Source organism: Chelonoidis abingdonii, chromosome 2 (assembly GCF_003597395.2).
Source record: "Chelonoidis abingdonii isolate Lonesome George chromosome 2, CheloAbing_2.0, whole genome shotgun sequence".
Taxonomy (NCBI): domain Eukaryota; kingdom Metazoa; phylum Chordata; order Testudines; family Testudinidae; genus Chelonoidis; species Chelonoidis abingdonii.
In genome coordinates, this window is record NC_133770.1 from 258,134,430 (window position 1) to 258,153,259 (window position 18,830).

General features: G+C 43.4%; 1 protein-coding gene across 5 annotated transcripts in view; it reads right to left on the reverse strand.

The window, feature by feature from the left end:
• The window catches only part of RAD54B (RAD54 homolog B), a 138,493-nt gene that overhangs the window by 28,268 nt on the left and 91,395 nt on the right, over positions 1-18,830 (reverse strand). For all 5 annotated transcript variants that reach the window (XM_032787210.2, XM_075063105.1, XM_032787209.2 and 2 more), the window contains exons 7-9: positions 18,488-18,713; positions 14,313-14,520; positions 3,853-3,992 (exon numbers count right to left, since the gene is read on the reverse strand). In XM_032787210.2, the coding sequence (XP_032643101.1) occupies positions 3,853-3,992; positions 14,313-14,520; positions 18,488-18,713 (574 nt within the window). The remainder of the gene's footprint in view (positions 1-3,852; positions 3,993-14,312; positions 14,521-18,487; positions 18,714-18,830) is intronic.

Sequence of the window (18,830 nt, forward strand, 5' to 3'; positions counted from 1 at the left end):
CAGACTGCTACAATGGCAGGTGAACAGGCTGAGGAGAGGGAAGATGGCATGAAAGTGACCATTTTTGTGGGGTTTGCCAGGGCAAATTTATGCAGCACCTAAAAGGAAAGAAACGTTGTACAGGTCTGTCGCATCTTATGCGCATTTAACGTGCGCGATTTCAGCTTTATGTGGTGGGCAAAAACAAAAAAAGAAAAACAACAATTCAAATACTGTTTCTGTAGTGCTGGCGATTCCGCCTGCCATTCAACTCAATGTAATTTGACTATACACAGTTTTCGCTTTACGCGCTAACCACGGAATGGAACCCCCGTGTAAGGTGAGACTCGCCTGTAGACATTTGGACAGTGGTAGAAAAAGGCAATATGTGGAGCCCTTCAATTAATTGGAGTGAATGATAAACGGTTGTTTAGATTCATTGTTCCTACCATCTAAGATCATTATCTAATCAATAATCCACGAAATAATGATTCAATAAAATAGGTGTTCTAAAAACTCAGCATTATATACACCTTAAAAAGTTAAATAATTCCAATACAGTTGATTAAATAACAGCATTTAACTCTAATTTCAAATAGGAGGCTGAGAAGTCTGAGTTACCACAGCTGCCCTAGATCAAATTACAATGCCCTCCCCACCCAACTAGTTTGGTACACCCGTGGTCCTATGTTCCAGGCTGGAAAACACTGAATTGGGGTCATAGAGTCTGACACACGAAAAAAAGTGGTGTTGTAGCCATGTCAGTCCCAGGATATTAAAGAGACAAAGTAGGTGAGGTAGTATCTTTTACTGGACCAGGTTCCACTGGTGTGAGAGACAAGCTTTTGAGCTACACATGGTATGTCAATACAGCAATTTAAGCCTAGGTCTGAACCAGAGCTTGAGCCAAACCCTCCTTGCATCCATACTGCAAATTTGATATCCTAGGGTTCAGACACAGGGTCCCAGGGCAAGAGGGTTTGAGCTCACGTTAAGCTGGGACCTAGGGTCCGAGTCCTAGTGCTTTTCTGCGTGCATGTGGCCCTGGCTTGATTCAGAGCCCAGAAGTCCTCTGGATGCTTCCCAGAGCTCCTGGAGGCAGAGGAGCAACACTGCAGGCAGCCAATACAGCAGCCAGAAGTACGATTACTGCATGGCTGAACATACTTCCCCTTCTTACTCTGGCTTCTCCTCTCTGCTGCATGGAGCTCTCCCAGAGCAGGGAGCAAAGCTAACAAGTGAGAGATGGCTCCTGGCCACAGGGATGTTGCAAGTCATCCCTCCCCTGAGTGTGCTAAACTGGGACCTTAGGCACTCCCCCTCCCTGCAGGGTGGTGTTTGGTCCCCACTCTGCTATCTTGGCCCCTCCAACCCTTCCTGCATGTGTAGGGATACCTGGGCTGCATGCACTGTGAGGGCGGTGAATGAAAACCAGTCCCAAAACTTCCCTGCAGCCTTCTGAGGATCCCTTATCCCTGCCTCCTGGGATGCGGTGGGGGCATAGATAAGTGATCTCCAGGGGTTGTTGAAGCACACTGCACTCCAAGCCCTGGGGGTGCACTTCTCCAATCCACAGCCAGCAACAGCCAGGCTGAGGGATGAGTTTGTGTTTATACTTTGATACCTTAATTTTATGTCAAACTTCAAAACAGACAAAAATAAATTAAAAACCAACTAAGTTTCATTTTAATAATGTGATTGCCCTAGAGACTGATATCTTAATTATCCTGAGGACAGATGCACATGGGCATTTTTCTGTAAATGTAATTTAGCCTAGAGCTGGAGAGCCCAAGTTTCAGATTAGATGGTAGTTCAGTATAAAGCCTTCTCAAAGTGCCATTATTCTATTGAGACGGTCAAAGGAGCTAATTATGTGGTTTACATACTCGTGCTCCTTATGGGCACCTGAGTCCCACCAATAGCACCGCCACATTTAGGAAATAGGATGAGCAGTAGGGTTTTCCCACAGTGCACCACCGCATTCCTAGGGCTAGAGTGTTGACACTGGGGAGGAGGGGGCTCTATGCACTCTTGGATATGTTTACTTTGACTTGGGTCTGTGCACTGCAGTGTGGATGCCAGAGCCCTAGATTTGAGCACAGGTCAGAAAATTCTTTATCTAGGGTAAAAAAATGGAATGTAGACGCTCAAGCCCAGGGTTCCCTGACACAGGTCAGCTAATTCAAGTCCCACTAACCCTAGGCTTACATTGCTGTGTAGACACAACAACAGAGCTGTTCCTTAGGTCTGGGAAAGGTACTCAGCATGTCACATGTAAATATAGACTGATAGAATTGTAGGACTAGAAGGCACCGCAAGAGTTCAACTGCTCCAGTCACCTGCACTCATGGCAAAGTAAATATTGTTGCAAAAAGCCATAAATCCAGTGTTTTATTATAACAGGCAAATTGGCTCATTACAACAATCTGTAACCCACTAACTCCTCTTTTTGTCCTATGACTACAGGGGTGTTAATGGGTCTTGAATGGTCACCTTGAATGGTCCCTTAGAATATGTTCTAACTACTTGCGCTAAACTATTTGTTTGATCTCTTATTTAGCTGTGACACTGAGTACCACTCCCAGACCTGAGGAAGACCTCTCAGTAGTTCAAAAGCTTGTCTCTCACCCTAAAGGTATGTCTACACCGCAGAGTTTTTGTGCAACAAGTTATACCATTTTTATTAAGGCGCTGGAATTAAACTGCTGTTGCATGTCAACGCTGTGCTCCTTGTGATGGTGGAGCGCATCCACATTAGCAGCTCTTGCAACAGCAAAGAGAGCAGTGCATTGTGGTAGCTATCCCACTGTGCAACTGGCCGCAGGATGCTTTGGGAAGGGTTTGCAATGCCTCATGGGACAGGCACAGCTTCACATGATGCAGGCTTCCCAATCCCATTGTTCCATGGTCATTCTACTACATTGCCAGCCACTTTTCAACTGAAGAGGAGGGGGGAGTGTGTAAGACAGGGAGTGTGTGTATGGGGCAGGGCGGAAGAGACTGTGTTTTGGGGGACAGAGAGTGTGTCAGCATGCTGTCTTGTAAGTTCAGACAGAGGCAGGAAGCAACCAGTCCTGGGGCAGGGGGAGAAACCCCGACATCAGCCCCTGCCTCCCCCACCAGCTCTCTGCACAGCTGTCTGTCTGTCTGTCACACACACACAAACACACACACCCGTCTCTGTGTTCTACAGCACGAGCATTCCACAATAAGGGTTTGCTTTGTGTTCTGGAGCAGATAGGCACAGCATGCAAGGCTGTCAGAAATGGAGCTTTGAAAGAGGTGCATGCTTTCAGGGCAGCCAGCCAGAGTTCAAAACAATGAGCAGAGCGGCCACTTGCAGGATTATGGGACACTTTTGGAGGCCAATTAAAGCACTGAAAGCAATTGATGTGTTTACACTCACAATGCAGTGCAGGAACATCAGTGCTGTAAGCATTATGACTCTCCTCAAGGTGGTTTTTTTGCAACACTGCAGCTGAGGAGTTTCTGCAGACCAAGTGGCTTGGCAATGTGTACTCCTCAGGAGTTACATCACAGAAAGCTGCTTTACTGCGCAGTAACTTGCCAGGGTAGACAAGGCCTAACAGAAGCTGGTAATAAAAGATATTACCTCACCCACCTTGTCTGACATAAAAGAAAGAAATGCCCAGAGAATCACGCTGTGAGTATTACATGAACTTACTTATGTTTTAATACTGGAATTTTCAGAGGAGCCCAAGGGAATCAGGCTTGTTTGAAAAATCTCAGCCATAGTTTACGCATTAAAGAAGAAAACAGTCTAAATTACATTTGACTCTCTAGAAGATGAATGTTCTAACTCTCCTTATGAATTATATTCTATGACTGAATTCTTGTTTTTAAATGAGGTACCTTTGTTGCTGAAGGCTCTCGGGACTGAATAATAGGCTCCTCATATATTTTTCTGTATGTGGACAAAGAACCAAGTATTCCTGGATTTACAAACTCTATTAATGCGTAAAATTCTTGCAGGTCATTTTGAATTGGAGTGCCTAGGTGAAGAAAAAATATTTCAGTATGTACTTTTTCACATTTAAGAGTTTTTTTCTTGAAATTGATAGTAAACATGATTGCTGAATACAAGAATTTAAAATTGACAATAATAGTAAGAGCTTTGAAGTTCTTAACTAACTATTGTATCCTGACTGATTAGATTGAATATCTAGTTATTGTGACTCAACTAGTCATGAATTTGTAATCTTGTTTTGTCTTGTTTTCTTATTTAGCTCTTCTCTTTTTCCATTTTGAAGAAATATGACAGTTACTTACTGCAACTGGAGGTTCTTTGAGATGTGTGGTCTCTATCTGTATTTCACACGTGAGTACATGTGTTCAATGCTCCTGAGACAAGAGATTTCTATCAGATAGTGTCCGTTAGTTCATGCCAGCACAGTTGCTCCACTCATGCACCACACTGAGGCCTGGTCTACACTACAAATTTATATCGAATTTAGCAGCGTTAAATCACATTAAACCTGCACCCGTCCACACAACGAAACCCTTTATATCGATATAAAGGGCTCTTAATATCGATATCTGTACTCCCCAACAAGGGGAGTAGCGCTGAAATTGGTATTGCCATTTTGGATTAGGGTTAGTGTGGCCGCAATTCGACGGTATTGGCCTCCGGGCGCTATCCCACAGTGCACCATTGTGACCGCTCTGGACAGCAATCTGAACTCGGATGCACTGGCCAGGTAGACAGGAAAAGACCTGCAAACTTTTGAATTTCATTCCCTGTTGCCCACTGTGGAGCACCAACCAGCACAGGTAAGCATGCCAGTCCCAGGATCAAAAAGAGCTCCAAGAATGGACCATATGGGAAATACTGAATCTGATCTCTGTATGAGGAGATTAATCTCTTTTATCAGAACTCCGTTCAAAAGACAAAATACCAAGCATTTGAAAAAATCTCCAAGGCTATGATAGACAGAGGCCACAACAGGGACTCAACACAGTGCTGCGTGAAACTTAAGGAGCTGAGACAAGCATAAGAAAAGCCAAAGAATCAAATAGATGCTCACGGAGGGAAGGAGGGGGACTGAGGACTCTAGCTATTCCACAGTTCCGCACTTTCCAAAAACCATTTGCATTCTTGGCTGAGTTCCAAAGCCTGAAGGGTCAAAAACATTGTTGCGGGTGGTTCAGGGTATATGTCGTCAGCCCCACCTCATCCCTCCCACCCCCGTGAAAGAAAAGGGAAAAAATCGTTTCTCATCTTTTTTCAATGTCACCATATGTCTACTGGATGCTGCTGGCAGATGCGGTCCGCAGCGCTACACAGCAGCATCCCTTGCCTTCCTGATAGCAGACAGTGCAATATGACTGGTATCCGTCATCATCATCCCGTGCGTGCTCCAGGTGGCCTTGGTGATGTCGGCCGGGGGCGCCTGGACAAAAATAGGAAGACTCCCAGTCATTCTCTCTTTAAGCTTTGTCTCCTGGAGATTCAGTCCTGCCTGGAATATCATAGCAGCTAGAGGCTGCCTCCCATCCTTTTATCTCTGCTTGCAGAGGCAATAAAGTCAGTGTTGTTCTTATTCATCGCATTCTTTATTACTTCATCACACAAAAGGGGGGATAACTGCCACAATGGCCCAGCAGGGGTGGGGGAGGAGGAAGCAATGGGTGGGGCTGTTGCAGGGCACCCCCGAGAATAATGGCAGAGCTCATCATTTCTGTGAGATGTCTGGGGCTCTGACACGGAGCGGCCATTTGTCTCTCTGGTTCTTTAGTAGGCTTCCTGATATTCTAGCAGGACTGACTCTCTATTAGACAAAACTTAAAGAAGGGATGACTGGGAGTCATTCGCCATTTTTATCAACGTGTGCCACCGGCCGATCCTCACTGAGGCCACCAGGAGACCCATTGACAGCAGCAGAACAGTACAATACGACTGGTAAACATCATCACCAATTTCCAAAGCAGCAGACAGTGCAATAGGGCTGGTAACCGTCTCTGCTACCTTGCAAAGGCAAATGAATGCTGCTGTGTAGCACTGCAGTACCACGTCTGTCAGCAGCATCCAGTAGACATATGGTGACAGTGAAAAAAGGCTAAACAGGCTCCATGGTTGCCATGCTATGGCATCTGCCAGGGCAATCCAGGGAAAAGGGCACGAAATGATTGTCTGCCTTGCTTTCACGGAGGGAGGACTGACTGATGACATTTAACCAGAATCACCTGTGACACTGTTTTTGCCCCATCATGCATTGTGATCTCAACCCAGAATTCCAATGGGCAAGGGAGACTGTGGAAACTATGGGATAGCTATGGGATAGCTACCCACATTGCAACGCTTCGGAAATCGACGCTAGCCTCGGTACATTAATGCACACGGCCGAATTAATGTGCTTAGTGTGGCCGTGTGCACTCGACTTTATACAATCTGTTTCCAAAAACTGGTTTCTGTAAAATCGGAATAATCCTGTAGTGTAGACATACCCTGAGAATTTAAGGGTTGGTACAGACTGACATCCCTCCAGTTCCTTCTCTTACCCTGAATCAGAGGGAAGACTGACATGTAGTGGAATACAAATTGGGACCACACATCTCAAAGAACCTCTGGTTACAGCTAAGTAACCTCAATTTCTTCAAGTGGTGGTCCCTATGTGTATTCCACACATAGCTGACTGATAAGCAGTATTCAAACAGGAGGAGGTACAAGAATGCAGCTGGTATATAGTGTATAATACTGCTGTCCCAACAGCTGCATCTGCAGAAGAGGCCTGAATGAAAGGGTAATGTTCCGTGAAGTATGGACAGAATTTCAGATCGCTGCCTTTCATATGTCCAGTATAAGTGCTTCTTGAAGAGATGCTACTGAGGTTGCCTGTGCTCTAGCGGAACAGGCCCTTACCCCCACTGGGGGAGGAATACGCATCAGCTGATGATAAAGAATGATATAGCCAGAGATCCACTGCAAGAGTCTCTGAGCAGATAATGCTTGTTCCTGCAATCAGTCTGCTATAGCGATGAATAGTCTAGGCATTTTCCTAACTGGTTTAGTTCTTTGCAGATAGAACACTAAAGTCTGTTTGACATTGAGAGAAAGAAGTCTCTTCTCCTCATTGGAAGCATGAGGTTTTGAAAAGAATACCGGTAGGTAAATAGGCTGATTTATGTGTAACTCAGAAATTATCTTAGGCATGATATTCAGGAGGAGGCAAAGAGAAACCTCCCTCTGAAATGTGGTATATGATGGGTCATCCACAAGTGCTCCCAGTTCACTCACCCTTCTAGCTGACATGAAGGTGACTAGGAAGGAGATCATCATGGACCGGTGGGACATGGAACACATGGCTAACAGTTCAAAGCGTGATCTGGTAAGTATTGGGAGTATAAGATGGAGATCTTATTGCAGTGCTGGTTTCTCACCAGGGGAGAAGTCCTAATGAGATCTTTCAGGAATCTGACTGTTTTGCGTGAGTAAAAATATAATTTAGTCTTTCAGTTCTGTGCACCACATTTCAGGAAAGACATGGACAAATTGGAGAAAGTCCAGAGGAGACCTAGAAAGCCTAGAAAACATGACCTATGAAGAAGAATTGAAAAAAATGGGTTTGTTTAGTCTGTAGAAGAGACTACTGAGGGGGGGCATGATAACAGTGTTCAAGTACATACCAGATTGTTAGAAAGGGGACAATGAAAAATTGTTCTCCTTAACCTCTGAGGATAGGACAAGAAGCAATAGGCTTAAATTGCAGTAAGGGAGGGTTAGGTTGGACATTAGGAAAAACTTCCTAACTATCAGGATAGTTAAGCACTGGAACAAATTGCCTAGGGAGGATGTGGAATCTGTGATTGGAGATTTGTAAAAGCAGGTTAGACAAACAGCGATCAGGAATACTCTAGTTACTAGTTAGTCCTGCCTTGAATGCAGGGGACTGGACTAGATGACCTACTGAGGTCCCTTCCAGTCCTACACTTCTATAATTCTATGTTTCTACCAAAGGATGAAAGGCACTGGTTGCTGCTAAATTGACCCAAAGGGAGCTAAAAGGAAGACCCGATGTCTTGAGAATGAGGAAATAGTCTGACACAGCATGAATACCTACTTTTTCTGGGGACAACTGGTTCTGTTGTATCCAAGCAGAGAAACATCTCCATTTAGCTGGACAGAATTTTCTGATGGAGCATTTTTGCTTTAACTGGGAACAGTCTGAACATGGATGCTCTAGGTCTGACACCCATCCAAAAACCAGGCTGTGAGATGAAGAGGATCTGAGTTGGCATGTTTGATATTACTGAGTTAACAATTCGAGAAGGTTCAGATACTGATGAGAAAATGGGTAAAAGACTGGGAAACTAGATTGGTCTAGGCCAGTTAGGTGTGATGAGAATGACTCAAGCTTTGTTGTGATGAATCTTTCACAAAAACTGTAGTAGAGGTGGGATGGAATGAAAGGTGTATCTCAGGTGGTCTGTCCAAGACAATAAAAGGGAACCACCCCTGAAGTCCCAGCTTAGTGGTGCTCTGGAGCAAGTTAGGTTGAAGTTCTTGTTCTTCTGGGAGGCAACAGATCCCAAGATGGCATTCCTCACCAGGTGAAGAAGTGCCACAGGACTCTCTGCTGCTTTTACAGATCCAGACTAACATGGCTACCCCTCTGATACTTGACACCATGCAAGGCACTGCATTTAGCCGTATGGAGTGCAAATCCATCAACCTCATGAAGAAACTTGCACAAACACAGACAGATATCATCTTCCTTTCCAAATGCAAACGGATGGACATCATACCAAATGGACTAAAGGTAAAAAATCCATTGCTATCTACATACTACACAGACCACAGTGAGAGATTATGCCATACTCTATCAAAGAAACTGAGGAACCACCTGATCAGCAGCCATAATACAACAAACAGGAAACATCAAAAGAGCTCTCCAACCTGGGAGATTCTCAATAACCAAACTTCCATACAACGACTTCACTAAAATAAAGACAGGAGAAATCTACATTATCACTTCACCTCCCACAAGAAAAGGACTGTAGCTGTCTAAAATCCTACCTCCCACAGGGGCCACAAAACATGGTAAACCCAAACCCACCCCACAATATCGTCAATCTATCCAACTACACCACTCAGACAGAAGAAAAAGATCTGTCCTATCTAGGAACTCTCTTTCTTCCTGCTACCCCCACAAACATGATACATTCTGCGGCAATCTGGAAGCCTATTTTCGCTGTCTCTGCCCAAAGAAATACTAGGATAAACCACTGAACCAGCCCACTGATACAACAGTAACCTTCCGCCAACAGCACAAGAAGACCCTTCCACATGGAACTCCTCCCTGAGGGTCAAATGAAGTCCCGGACCCTATACTAGAATGCCTTTCCGCCGAAGTGCACAGGCAGAAATTTGTGGAAACAACAACATCGCTTGCCTCAAAAAACCTAAGTCGTGCAAATGCAATTCCATCCCACAGCCTCAGAAACCACCCCTGACATTATAATCAAAAGAAGCTGATAAAGGAGGTGCTGTTGGTCATCTCAATGAACAGGTCTGATACCAGAAGGAGGCTGCCAGACAACTCTCCAATACCAAATTCTACAGGCCACTTCCCTCAGATCCCACTGAGGAATACACTAAGAAACTGCACCATCTACTCAGGACACTCCCTACACTAACTCCGGAACAAATCAGCATACTCTTAGAGCCCCGACCAGGGTTATTCTATCTACTACTCAAGATCCACAAACCTCTGTGCCTTTAACTCACACGCAACTATTTCAAATTTGATGACAATATACATCTCCAGATCAATGGCACCGCTATGGGCACCTGCATGGCCCCACAATATGCCAACATTTTTATGGCTGACCTGGAACAGCGCTTCCTCAGCTCTCGTCCAATCATGCCCCTTTTCTACCTACAATAAAGGTAAAGCCTGGTGAACAGTGTTACACAGGTACATGAAGCCATGTGGCCTGGCAGGGAAAGATTGGACCTTGACTGTGGTTTGAAGTTTGAGGGTGATCTGACTTATTAGGCGGTTTGTGGCCTGGAATCTGTCCACAGGGAGGTAGATCTTTGCTGAGGTTGAGACTCGGGTCACTCTTATAAAGCCTGTGATTTTTGCAGGAGTTAATGTAGATTATTCTTTGTTTACACAGACTCCCAAGCATGTCAGAAGATGGAGTAAGAATAGGGTCGTCAGCTGAACCTCCTGATTGGATCTGCCTATTAGGAGTCAAATGTCCAGGTACAGGAAAATGGTACAGCTGTTCTGTCTCATCTGGGCTGCCACCACTGAGAGGATCTTCATGAGGACCCTGGGCATTGTTGCCAGCATGAATGGGAGTACTCTGAACAGGTAGTACTCTTGTTCTACCAGAAATCTGAGGAACTTTCTGTGGGTTGGATGAATGTCCCCTTGAAAGTAAGCACCTTTCATATCGGGAGCCTCAAACCATGTGCTCTTCTCTAGGGAGGGGATTACTGATGCCAGCATGGCCACACAGAATTTGGATTTGCAAATAAAGATATTCAGCTGATGTAGGTCAAGAATGGATCTCCATCTTCCTTTTTTCTTGGGATCTATGAAATACTGAGATTAGAATCCTTTCCCTGGATATTGAGGTGCACTTCCTCTGTAGCCCTGTGCTGTAGGAGAGTATCCACCTCCAGACAGAGGATCTCCTTGTGAGAATGGTCTTTGAAGACGGGCTGGGAAAGGGATTTGTGCAGAGGAGGAGAGAGAACCTCAATGGTGTAGCCAGAGTGGATGATCTCAATACTCACTTCTTTGTTGTTACTGCCCTCCAGTTGTGGACAAAAAGATGAGGCACCCATCAAGAGTTTGGGAGGCAGTAAGGAATGGCATCAATAGAGGTACATGGTTCTGAAGTGTCTCATCAAAAGTAACTCCTGGTTTGTGGGTGAGGCTGAGCAGCTGTGGTTTAAGTGGAGGAAGCAGTATATCTAGGTCTTTGTACCCTTTGACATTTACATGGCGGCTCATAAGGGTGCTGGAGATAAAACAGCTGAGGAAAAGATCTTGGCTTTTTTACCTGTTTCTGGTGTTTTCTCTTCAGGACCAGGATATAAAAGCCCGGGAGTGGACAGTTCTCCTGGAGTCTTTAGTGAGTGCAAAGACATGTCAGTCTTTTTGCTGAAGAGATTAGACTTGTCAAAGAGGAAGCCCTCAATGGTATTCTGGATCTCCCTGGGGAACTCTGAAGAGTGGAGCCAAGATTCACACCTCATAAGTATCACCATAGCTATAGCTCTAGACATTGTACCAGTCGCATCCACTGCAGCTTGAAGAGAGAGGGCCTAATTACTAGTTTGCCTTCATCACTGAGGGATGACTATAACCTGGAACTCCCAGTTGGTGTCTGCAGGTGCCTATCCTTTGGCTTATGAGCTGGAGCCATACTTGGAATTGTGAAGCAAACCCACAACTTGATCAGGGCTCCATGCTCAGCTACAATGACTCATCCCTCCAATGACTCATCTCTCAGGCACACTGAGGCAGCCAATCCCTGGGAAGGGCCTCAGTCCGATTACCCCCATGCACACACACATTTCATCCTGATTGCCAGAGCTACTAGTTAATCTGTGCAACAGCCCTATTTGGCTAGGAAACCTTCTATTGCCTCATTGTGTTACAGACTTCCCAGGCTTCCAGCCTGCTAGTGATTCTGGTTCTGAGCCACAGCTTGTCCCTGGACTCTGATTTCAGCACTGCCCTCAGCCTAGTCCCAACTCTACGTCTGGCTTCAGCCTTTGGTAACTATTCTTTACCACTCTCCAACCACTAGGCCTGACCACCTAGAACACAGAGCCTAATAGGCTCTGTCAGTACCTTTCTCCTTCACACCTTATCCTCATGGTTGGGAGGTTCAAGTGAACCTCAGTTGCTACAAACCATATGCAAGGACGCACTCAACTTAGATGGAGTAGGGTCCTTTTTTTAGGAGCAGATCTGGAGGGGGATCTGTCCTTGTGTTTATGAGAATTCCCTTTACTCTTGTGAAAGCCTAAGACAGTTACTTCTTTGGTTTCACAGCTCTGGTCCCTGTTTCTGCGCTTGTGTTCAAAGAGGTGCTACTTGTAGTCTGAGACTGATGTACAGAGGGAGTCTTCCCAGCTTGGATCCATCTGGGGTCTCATGGCCTTCTCCATGAAGTATTTCCTCAGTTAGAGCTCTCCTCCTTCACAGGGTTGGGGAAGGAAGGAGCCACAGATGCTGCATTTGGCAGAGATGTGAGCCCCCCCCAAGGCAGAAAGATAGCACCAGTTTTTATCGCTGATCATGAAGGAACAGGGGCAGGAGAGATAGTTCTTAAGTCTCTGGACATAGTCCTTCTCCCCACGGAAAGGATCCCTGAGAGGCGGAAAACCTGAACTGTATTAACTGGAGTATAAAAACACTAAAAGATTAAAAATACTAAAACTTTATAATTATATTTACAGATTTTTGAAAGATGATGCGAAAATAGCTTTGGACAGAGAATTCTGACTTGGGCCATGTGGTGGGGAGAAGGAATTGAAAAGGCATTGGTCCACACTGCCCTTTATACCCTGAGCATGGAGCTCGAGGAACTGCTGTATAGGCACGGATAAATGGAAACTACTTGCCAAAAATCTCTGGTCTTAGGCACATGGAGTGCATGTGTACCCACACATGGAATACACATACGGACCCAGTACTCAAAGAACTATTTGTTCTGCTTTAGATTTTGTGTTCCTAGGGGGAAAAAAAAAAGAGTGAAGATTGTAGCTTCATTTGCAAGGTTATTCTTATTTTGAACAAATGCAGCAGTATCTCGTGCAACAAATTGGGTTACAGCTTTTCACAATACAGTACAAGGGCTTCTCTCCAGGATGACAGTTTAACTTTAAAGACAATACAAAATAACTAAGCAATCAGAAATATTTTTTAAATCTTTTTTTAATTTTAATTTTCCCTCCTGCAAAGGTCCTATTATGCAATGATAGTCCTTCCAAACTTAGATGGTCTAAATGGAGGTCCTTCTGATATGTAATCAGTGTTGCTCCAGGCATCAACCAGAAGGCAACAGAATGCAACATTAATAGATTCATAGTTTCACGGACTTTAAGGCTACATGGGACCATTAGAATTAGATCATCTGGTCTGACCCCTGCATTGACCCTAATAACTTGTGTTTGACCAAAGCATATCTTTGATGGAAAGACATCAAGAGATGAAGAATCCATCACTTCCCTTGCTAGTTTGTTCCAATAGTTAATCACCCAGAGGCAGAGCAGTGTTTCCAGCTAGGAATCAGAGCCCAGGTCTTGTCAACACAAAAAGGTTGTATGATTTAACTAAAATGGTGATGCAACTTCTTTAGTTTCATTGGTGCAGGTCTAAAATTCACTCTAAGCTGCGAAGTCGTGTGGCCGTCTATTAAGCCCCGTGCAGGGGCTCAGCGCTGCGGTGGGGAGAGGTGCCTTGCCCTGCTGGCCCCAGCATGGACCTGTCATGGCCAGGGGAGAAGAGCCCCTTCCTCAGCCCAGCCCCACAGAAGTTGCCACGGCTGGGGAAAGGCGCCTCTCCCCTGCCCTGAGCTGCTGAAGAGAGAGAGGGTTGGGGGGAGTCCTCTCTCCCCACCGCAACCCTGGGGCAGCCTACACCTCAAATCCCTCATCCCTTGCCCCATCCCAGAGCCCACACCTGAAACCCTTCACCCCTGGCCCCACCCAAGAGCCTATCCGGAGCCCTCACAGTCTGCATCCAACCATCTGATCCAGCCCTGAGCCCCCTCCCACACCCCAAACCTCTCATCCTCAGCCCCACCCCAGTAGTTCTGCAATTTCATATCTGAGTTCTTTCAGAATTCCATCTGGTCCTTGTGACTTATTACTGTTTAATTTATCAACTTGTTCCAAAACCTTCTCTATTTATACCTCAACGTGAGACAGTTCCTCTGAATTGTCATCTAACAAGAATGGCTCAGGTGTGGGAATCTCCCTCTCATCCTCTGCAGTGAAAACCGATGTAAACAGCCTTGTCTTTCTTGCTTGCACCTTTATCACCCTGACTGTCCACTGGCCTCACTGATATGCTTCCTGCTTCTGATGTATTTACAAAATTTTTACTCTTTGTTTGTGTCTTTTTCTAGTTTCTCCTCAAATTCCTTTTTAGCCTGCCTAATTATACTTTTACACTTGACTCAAGAGTTTATGCTGATTTCTATAAAAACCACTATAAAAACAATATGTCTGATAATGTTGCCAAAATGTTCATACTTGTATAACTTGCAACTTTCTTTCACATACTCACCAAAGTTAGCTCTTTTCATCTAGCTATAAAATAGGCTATTTGTAATATACTGACCAGTCAGGATAATTCTTCTCTCACAGGACAGACTGACGAGGGCTGTAGTTGTCTTAATGGAGCTGTTTTTCAAACGATGCCCCTCATCGCAGATTAGGAGGTTAAATTCTATAGTCTGAATTTGGTCCAAGGTGCGCAGCAACATCTCATAACTGATTATCAGAACTGAATAAAGTGGGGAATTGATGAATTCTTCTACTTTGTTATCCTGTAGAGCATAAACAAAAGTTGCATCACACAGCCAATTCCCTTTGGAGCTCCTCGACCTTGTTCCCTGATTCTCTGGTTTCAGGAGGAATTTCTGTTGCATGACTAGAGCCCTGCACAGATACAAAATTTGCAGATATCCGCAGATTTGCAGGGCTCTAGATATAAAATTTGGATATGCATCCATCCACGATCAGCAAACATGTTCCATGGAGATCTGCAGGTCCCTATGCATGACATGAGTCATTCCCCACCTCCCCATGGGGCTAGGACTACTTCTTCCCTCTTAATTTGCAAAAGAAATATGGGAATCCAACATGGCAATACAGAATACTACTACCACGCTGCATGGCAGCTCACTGTTCTTCGAGTACATCAGGTCTACTAAAGCACATTACTATGAAGGTGAAAACTACAGACCCGGTGTAACAGTTACTTAACCCTGGTGTTGTGGGTAAGTTTCAGATTGATAATTGTAATGGAGATAATGAAAAGCCCAAGCGACTCCCAGTACATTTATAATGGGAATCACAAGATGCAGTAGACACCAGTTTATGCTGTGATCTTATAATAAATTTGTCACATTGTTTACCTGTTTCAGTTCAATCAAATCGTCCTCACTCTGTTATGAACCATATAACAGTGGTAACCCTAGGAGAGCATACCTAGCATGAATAAGTTAGGGCAGCATAGAAGCTGGGGAGACAGAGAATCAGGGACCCATAACCAGCTCCTTGACATCACTCCTGCTCTGGTGTATCCAGCAGAGACTATCCCAAAATATTTTACTGACAGTCAGGAAAAAGCTATGGGGCCTATTGTTTTGAACCTTTAAATTCCTTTTTCCTTCAGAAGGCCTCGACATGTATGTTTAACTCGTGTTTACTCTTTGCTGTGCTCTCTTTCCTTACTTACTTATTTCAAGGTTTAGAAATAAAGAAAAGTGACATGATACAAATTGCGTGTGTTATGATAATTGAGTCTGAGCAGCATGGAAAAATCAGAGGTTTTGGATCTTGAAAACAGCACTGGGGCACTAAATCAAACAAAAGTTCAATATAATACAAGAAAGAGTTTTTGCCAGATTAGATGGTTACAGCAGTCATATTTGCATACATGATTTATAAAATGACACCTTTTTATTTAAATCCTTGCACCATACCTATTTGATTGTCCATAGAAATCTTTTTGTCTCATTGGACCAGTCAGACATGCCATAGACTAGCCAAAGGCTTATGATCTCTTATCAGTCAAAAATTCAGAAATATATGGACAAAAATAATTGCAAGGAGAGACTCTTCAGCCCAAAGCCACTTAATAGAACAGTCTACTCTATATCCCAAATGGCTCATTTAGCAGTTAATATTAACTATACTACTACTAACTAATATCCTACAGTCAACCACCTCAAATCTTTCAGTGCACCTCTCTACCTGAAACCCAAGAGACCAATCGTGCAGCATGACCTGAAAGGTCAACACATTTTCCAATGAGCTCTCCCAAGAAATGATAGTTAAGATAGTCCAAAGCAATGGATGGTTTCTTCAGTAGAGCCGTAACAATTGTTTTCCCAAGGGAAGCCAAAATCTTTTCTTCCTGGAGGGAAGTGATGATAATCTCCACCATGAGTTAGGCTGTACTTCCCTGCTGGCCTTCTCCAACTACAAAGCACATGGCTCAACCCATAACCTGCAGCCTGAAGCTCCCTCAACACTCCAGAATTTTTAAAATTATGTTTTTTTGCTTTTAGCCAAAGCTCATTTACCAGAGACAGACAACTCAGTCTGGATCCAAATGATCTGATCCATTGAGTTAGCAACCCTATTTATTCATTACACCCTATCACATGCTTCACTATGGTCAGATATAATGGGTATATGACGATGAACTATGGAATTAACAGTACTCTTTGCAATCATTTCAAAACATTCATTCATCCTCTCAACATTTCTGTAAGGCAGGTAGGTATTATAACCCCCTGTAATGGAGCATTCTGGCCTTTTAAGCCTAGGTACTATACATGCTGCTTTCTCTCAGAAGTGGGGAGATGTTGACGGGAGAAGGAAGCCAGAACCAGAATGCTGAGCTCTCGCTATGAAGGTGTAGAAGTGGCAGTTTCGTGAAGAGCAGATTGGGATAGAAGAAGAGTTCTGTGTGCAGCAGAAAAGCCTGAGCTGAGTATGAACTTTTAGGTTGTAATGATGGACTTCATTTTGAAGACCTTGAGGACTGTCTTGAGTGATTTCTATTATTTAACCAATCCCAGATGTTGTGTGTGAATGTGTGTGTTAGTGTGTTAGCCACAAGACTATATTACAGTTTTAAGGGGCTCTAAAGAGGGGAACCAGAGACAGGCTGCAGAAGAGCCTTCAACAGCCATGAAGGGGCAATCAGGAAATGGCTAGGTGGCTGCCCAGGTACACCCCAATTTTACAAATGCAAACACTCAGATGAAAAGTTTAAGTGACTTGCCCAAAGCTACACATGGAGCAACTGCCAGTTAAATAGGAGACCTCCACAGTTCCTGGTTCCCACTCCCGTACTCTGAACACCTCTCTTGGCACCAGTTCAATGGGCATTGAAGTCAACAGAAGCCTTTCCACTGATTTCAGTGAAGTGTAAATGATAAACATCTCTGACTCAAATAGCACAAATTTTCATTATTAATTATTATTGCAGGTATTTTGCTGTTTGAAGTAGTAGTAGTAGTAGTATTCTGGAAACTGATAATGACAACACTGCCTCAAATGTATATTTCATATAATCCACTCGTATGATAATTGCCATTCTTCCTATAAGATAGACAGGAAATTACTATTTCAAAATACTTCATTATATTGTAGGCAAGTGGTATTGTTATCTCACTTTTGCATGTCAACGTTTTCTTTGCTTTTTAGGGGCCCACTCTTACAAACTGCCAAGCTCCCTCAAATCCCATTGGCTTCAACCAGATGAATAAGAAGTTAGAAGGATTTAAATGAAAAGAAAAATATGTTGCTGTCACTTTGGGTCACGTTAATTGCCAATAAATTCAATATAACAGTGTTATAAAAAAAAAACCTAACAATTGAGAGAAAATGTGTGACAATGTCTAAATCTCTCTTTAGGTAAACTTTTTTTTTTTGCACCAAAGCTGCTCTCTCAAGAACTAACACAGCTGATCATTTACTTTGCTCAAACTCAGTTACTGCCACACAGACAGTTTCTGTCAAATCAGTTCACTTCAGTGGAAGATATGTATGTTCAGCACCATAGCAGGATTGGATGCTAAATAGGAGAAAAAACAAAAGAGATACACACATGGAAAAAATTAAAAGTTTTGTAAAGCATATAAAAATACTTGTAAAAAGAGCTTTCTTTTCATCTGAAAGACTCACTATTTCATACAGACCATGAAGGAAGACTGCCAAAAAGGAAGTGTTTAAGGCCATATCTACACTATAGGTGCTACTGTGGCAAAGCTATGACACTGCGACTATGTTGCTGAGGTAAAGTTTTCACACCCCTACACACCGCCAGCTATGTCAACTTAACTTTTAAATGTAGACCAGGCCTAACTTTTAATCTATTCACAACAGATATTAGGTCAGATTTAAAAGGCAGCATTCTCTCTGTTACTTCATACAAATACACTTACATGGAATTATATTTTTGAAAATAAATTGCCTTATGTTTGTTACAAACAACATGGCAGAGTAATAATAACTATTTTTTGAAGTTTTCTTTTCAATATTTCACTTTTCACTTCTTTAATTTTTGGATTACTCCCATTTTGGACCATTAAAGTATGCTAGTCAGTTTCTAATGAATTTCACTTTTAGTTTTCATGCATATATTTCCTTCCTGCAATGTTTTGGCTGCAAACACTGTAGACAAATATCTGCTTGTTAACAAACAGCTTACTTCGAATGCTGGATTTTTTTTATTTATTTTGAGCCAGATTTGACCTTTTTGAATATAAATCTCACCTGATCAACTGTAAACACTTTGATCCTTTCACTTCCCAGCCATTTCTGAAATTCATTTTTCCAGTTCTTCACCAGACTCCCAGGGGTGACAATCAGTGCCTGCTTTATTATAGGTTTGCATCCATACAGCCCCTGACGTAGGAGAGTCCAGACAAGCGAAATGCATTGAAATGTTTTTCCTAAGCCCATTTCATCAGCAAGAATAGCTCCAAATCTGCCACTTAGTCTGTAAGAAATATTGACAATTTAGTAATGCGAAGGGAACCCTGCAACTATTTGCATTCTGATCTGGCAAATATATATATTTTTTTAAAGTATATAAAAACCTATTTATTTCTACTAT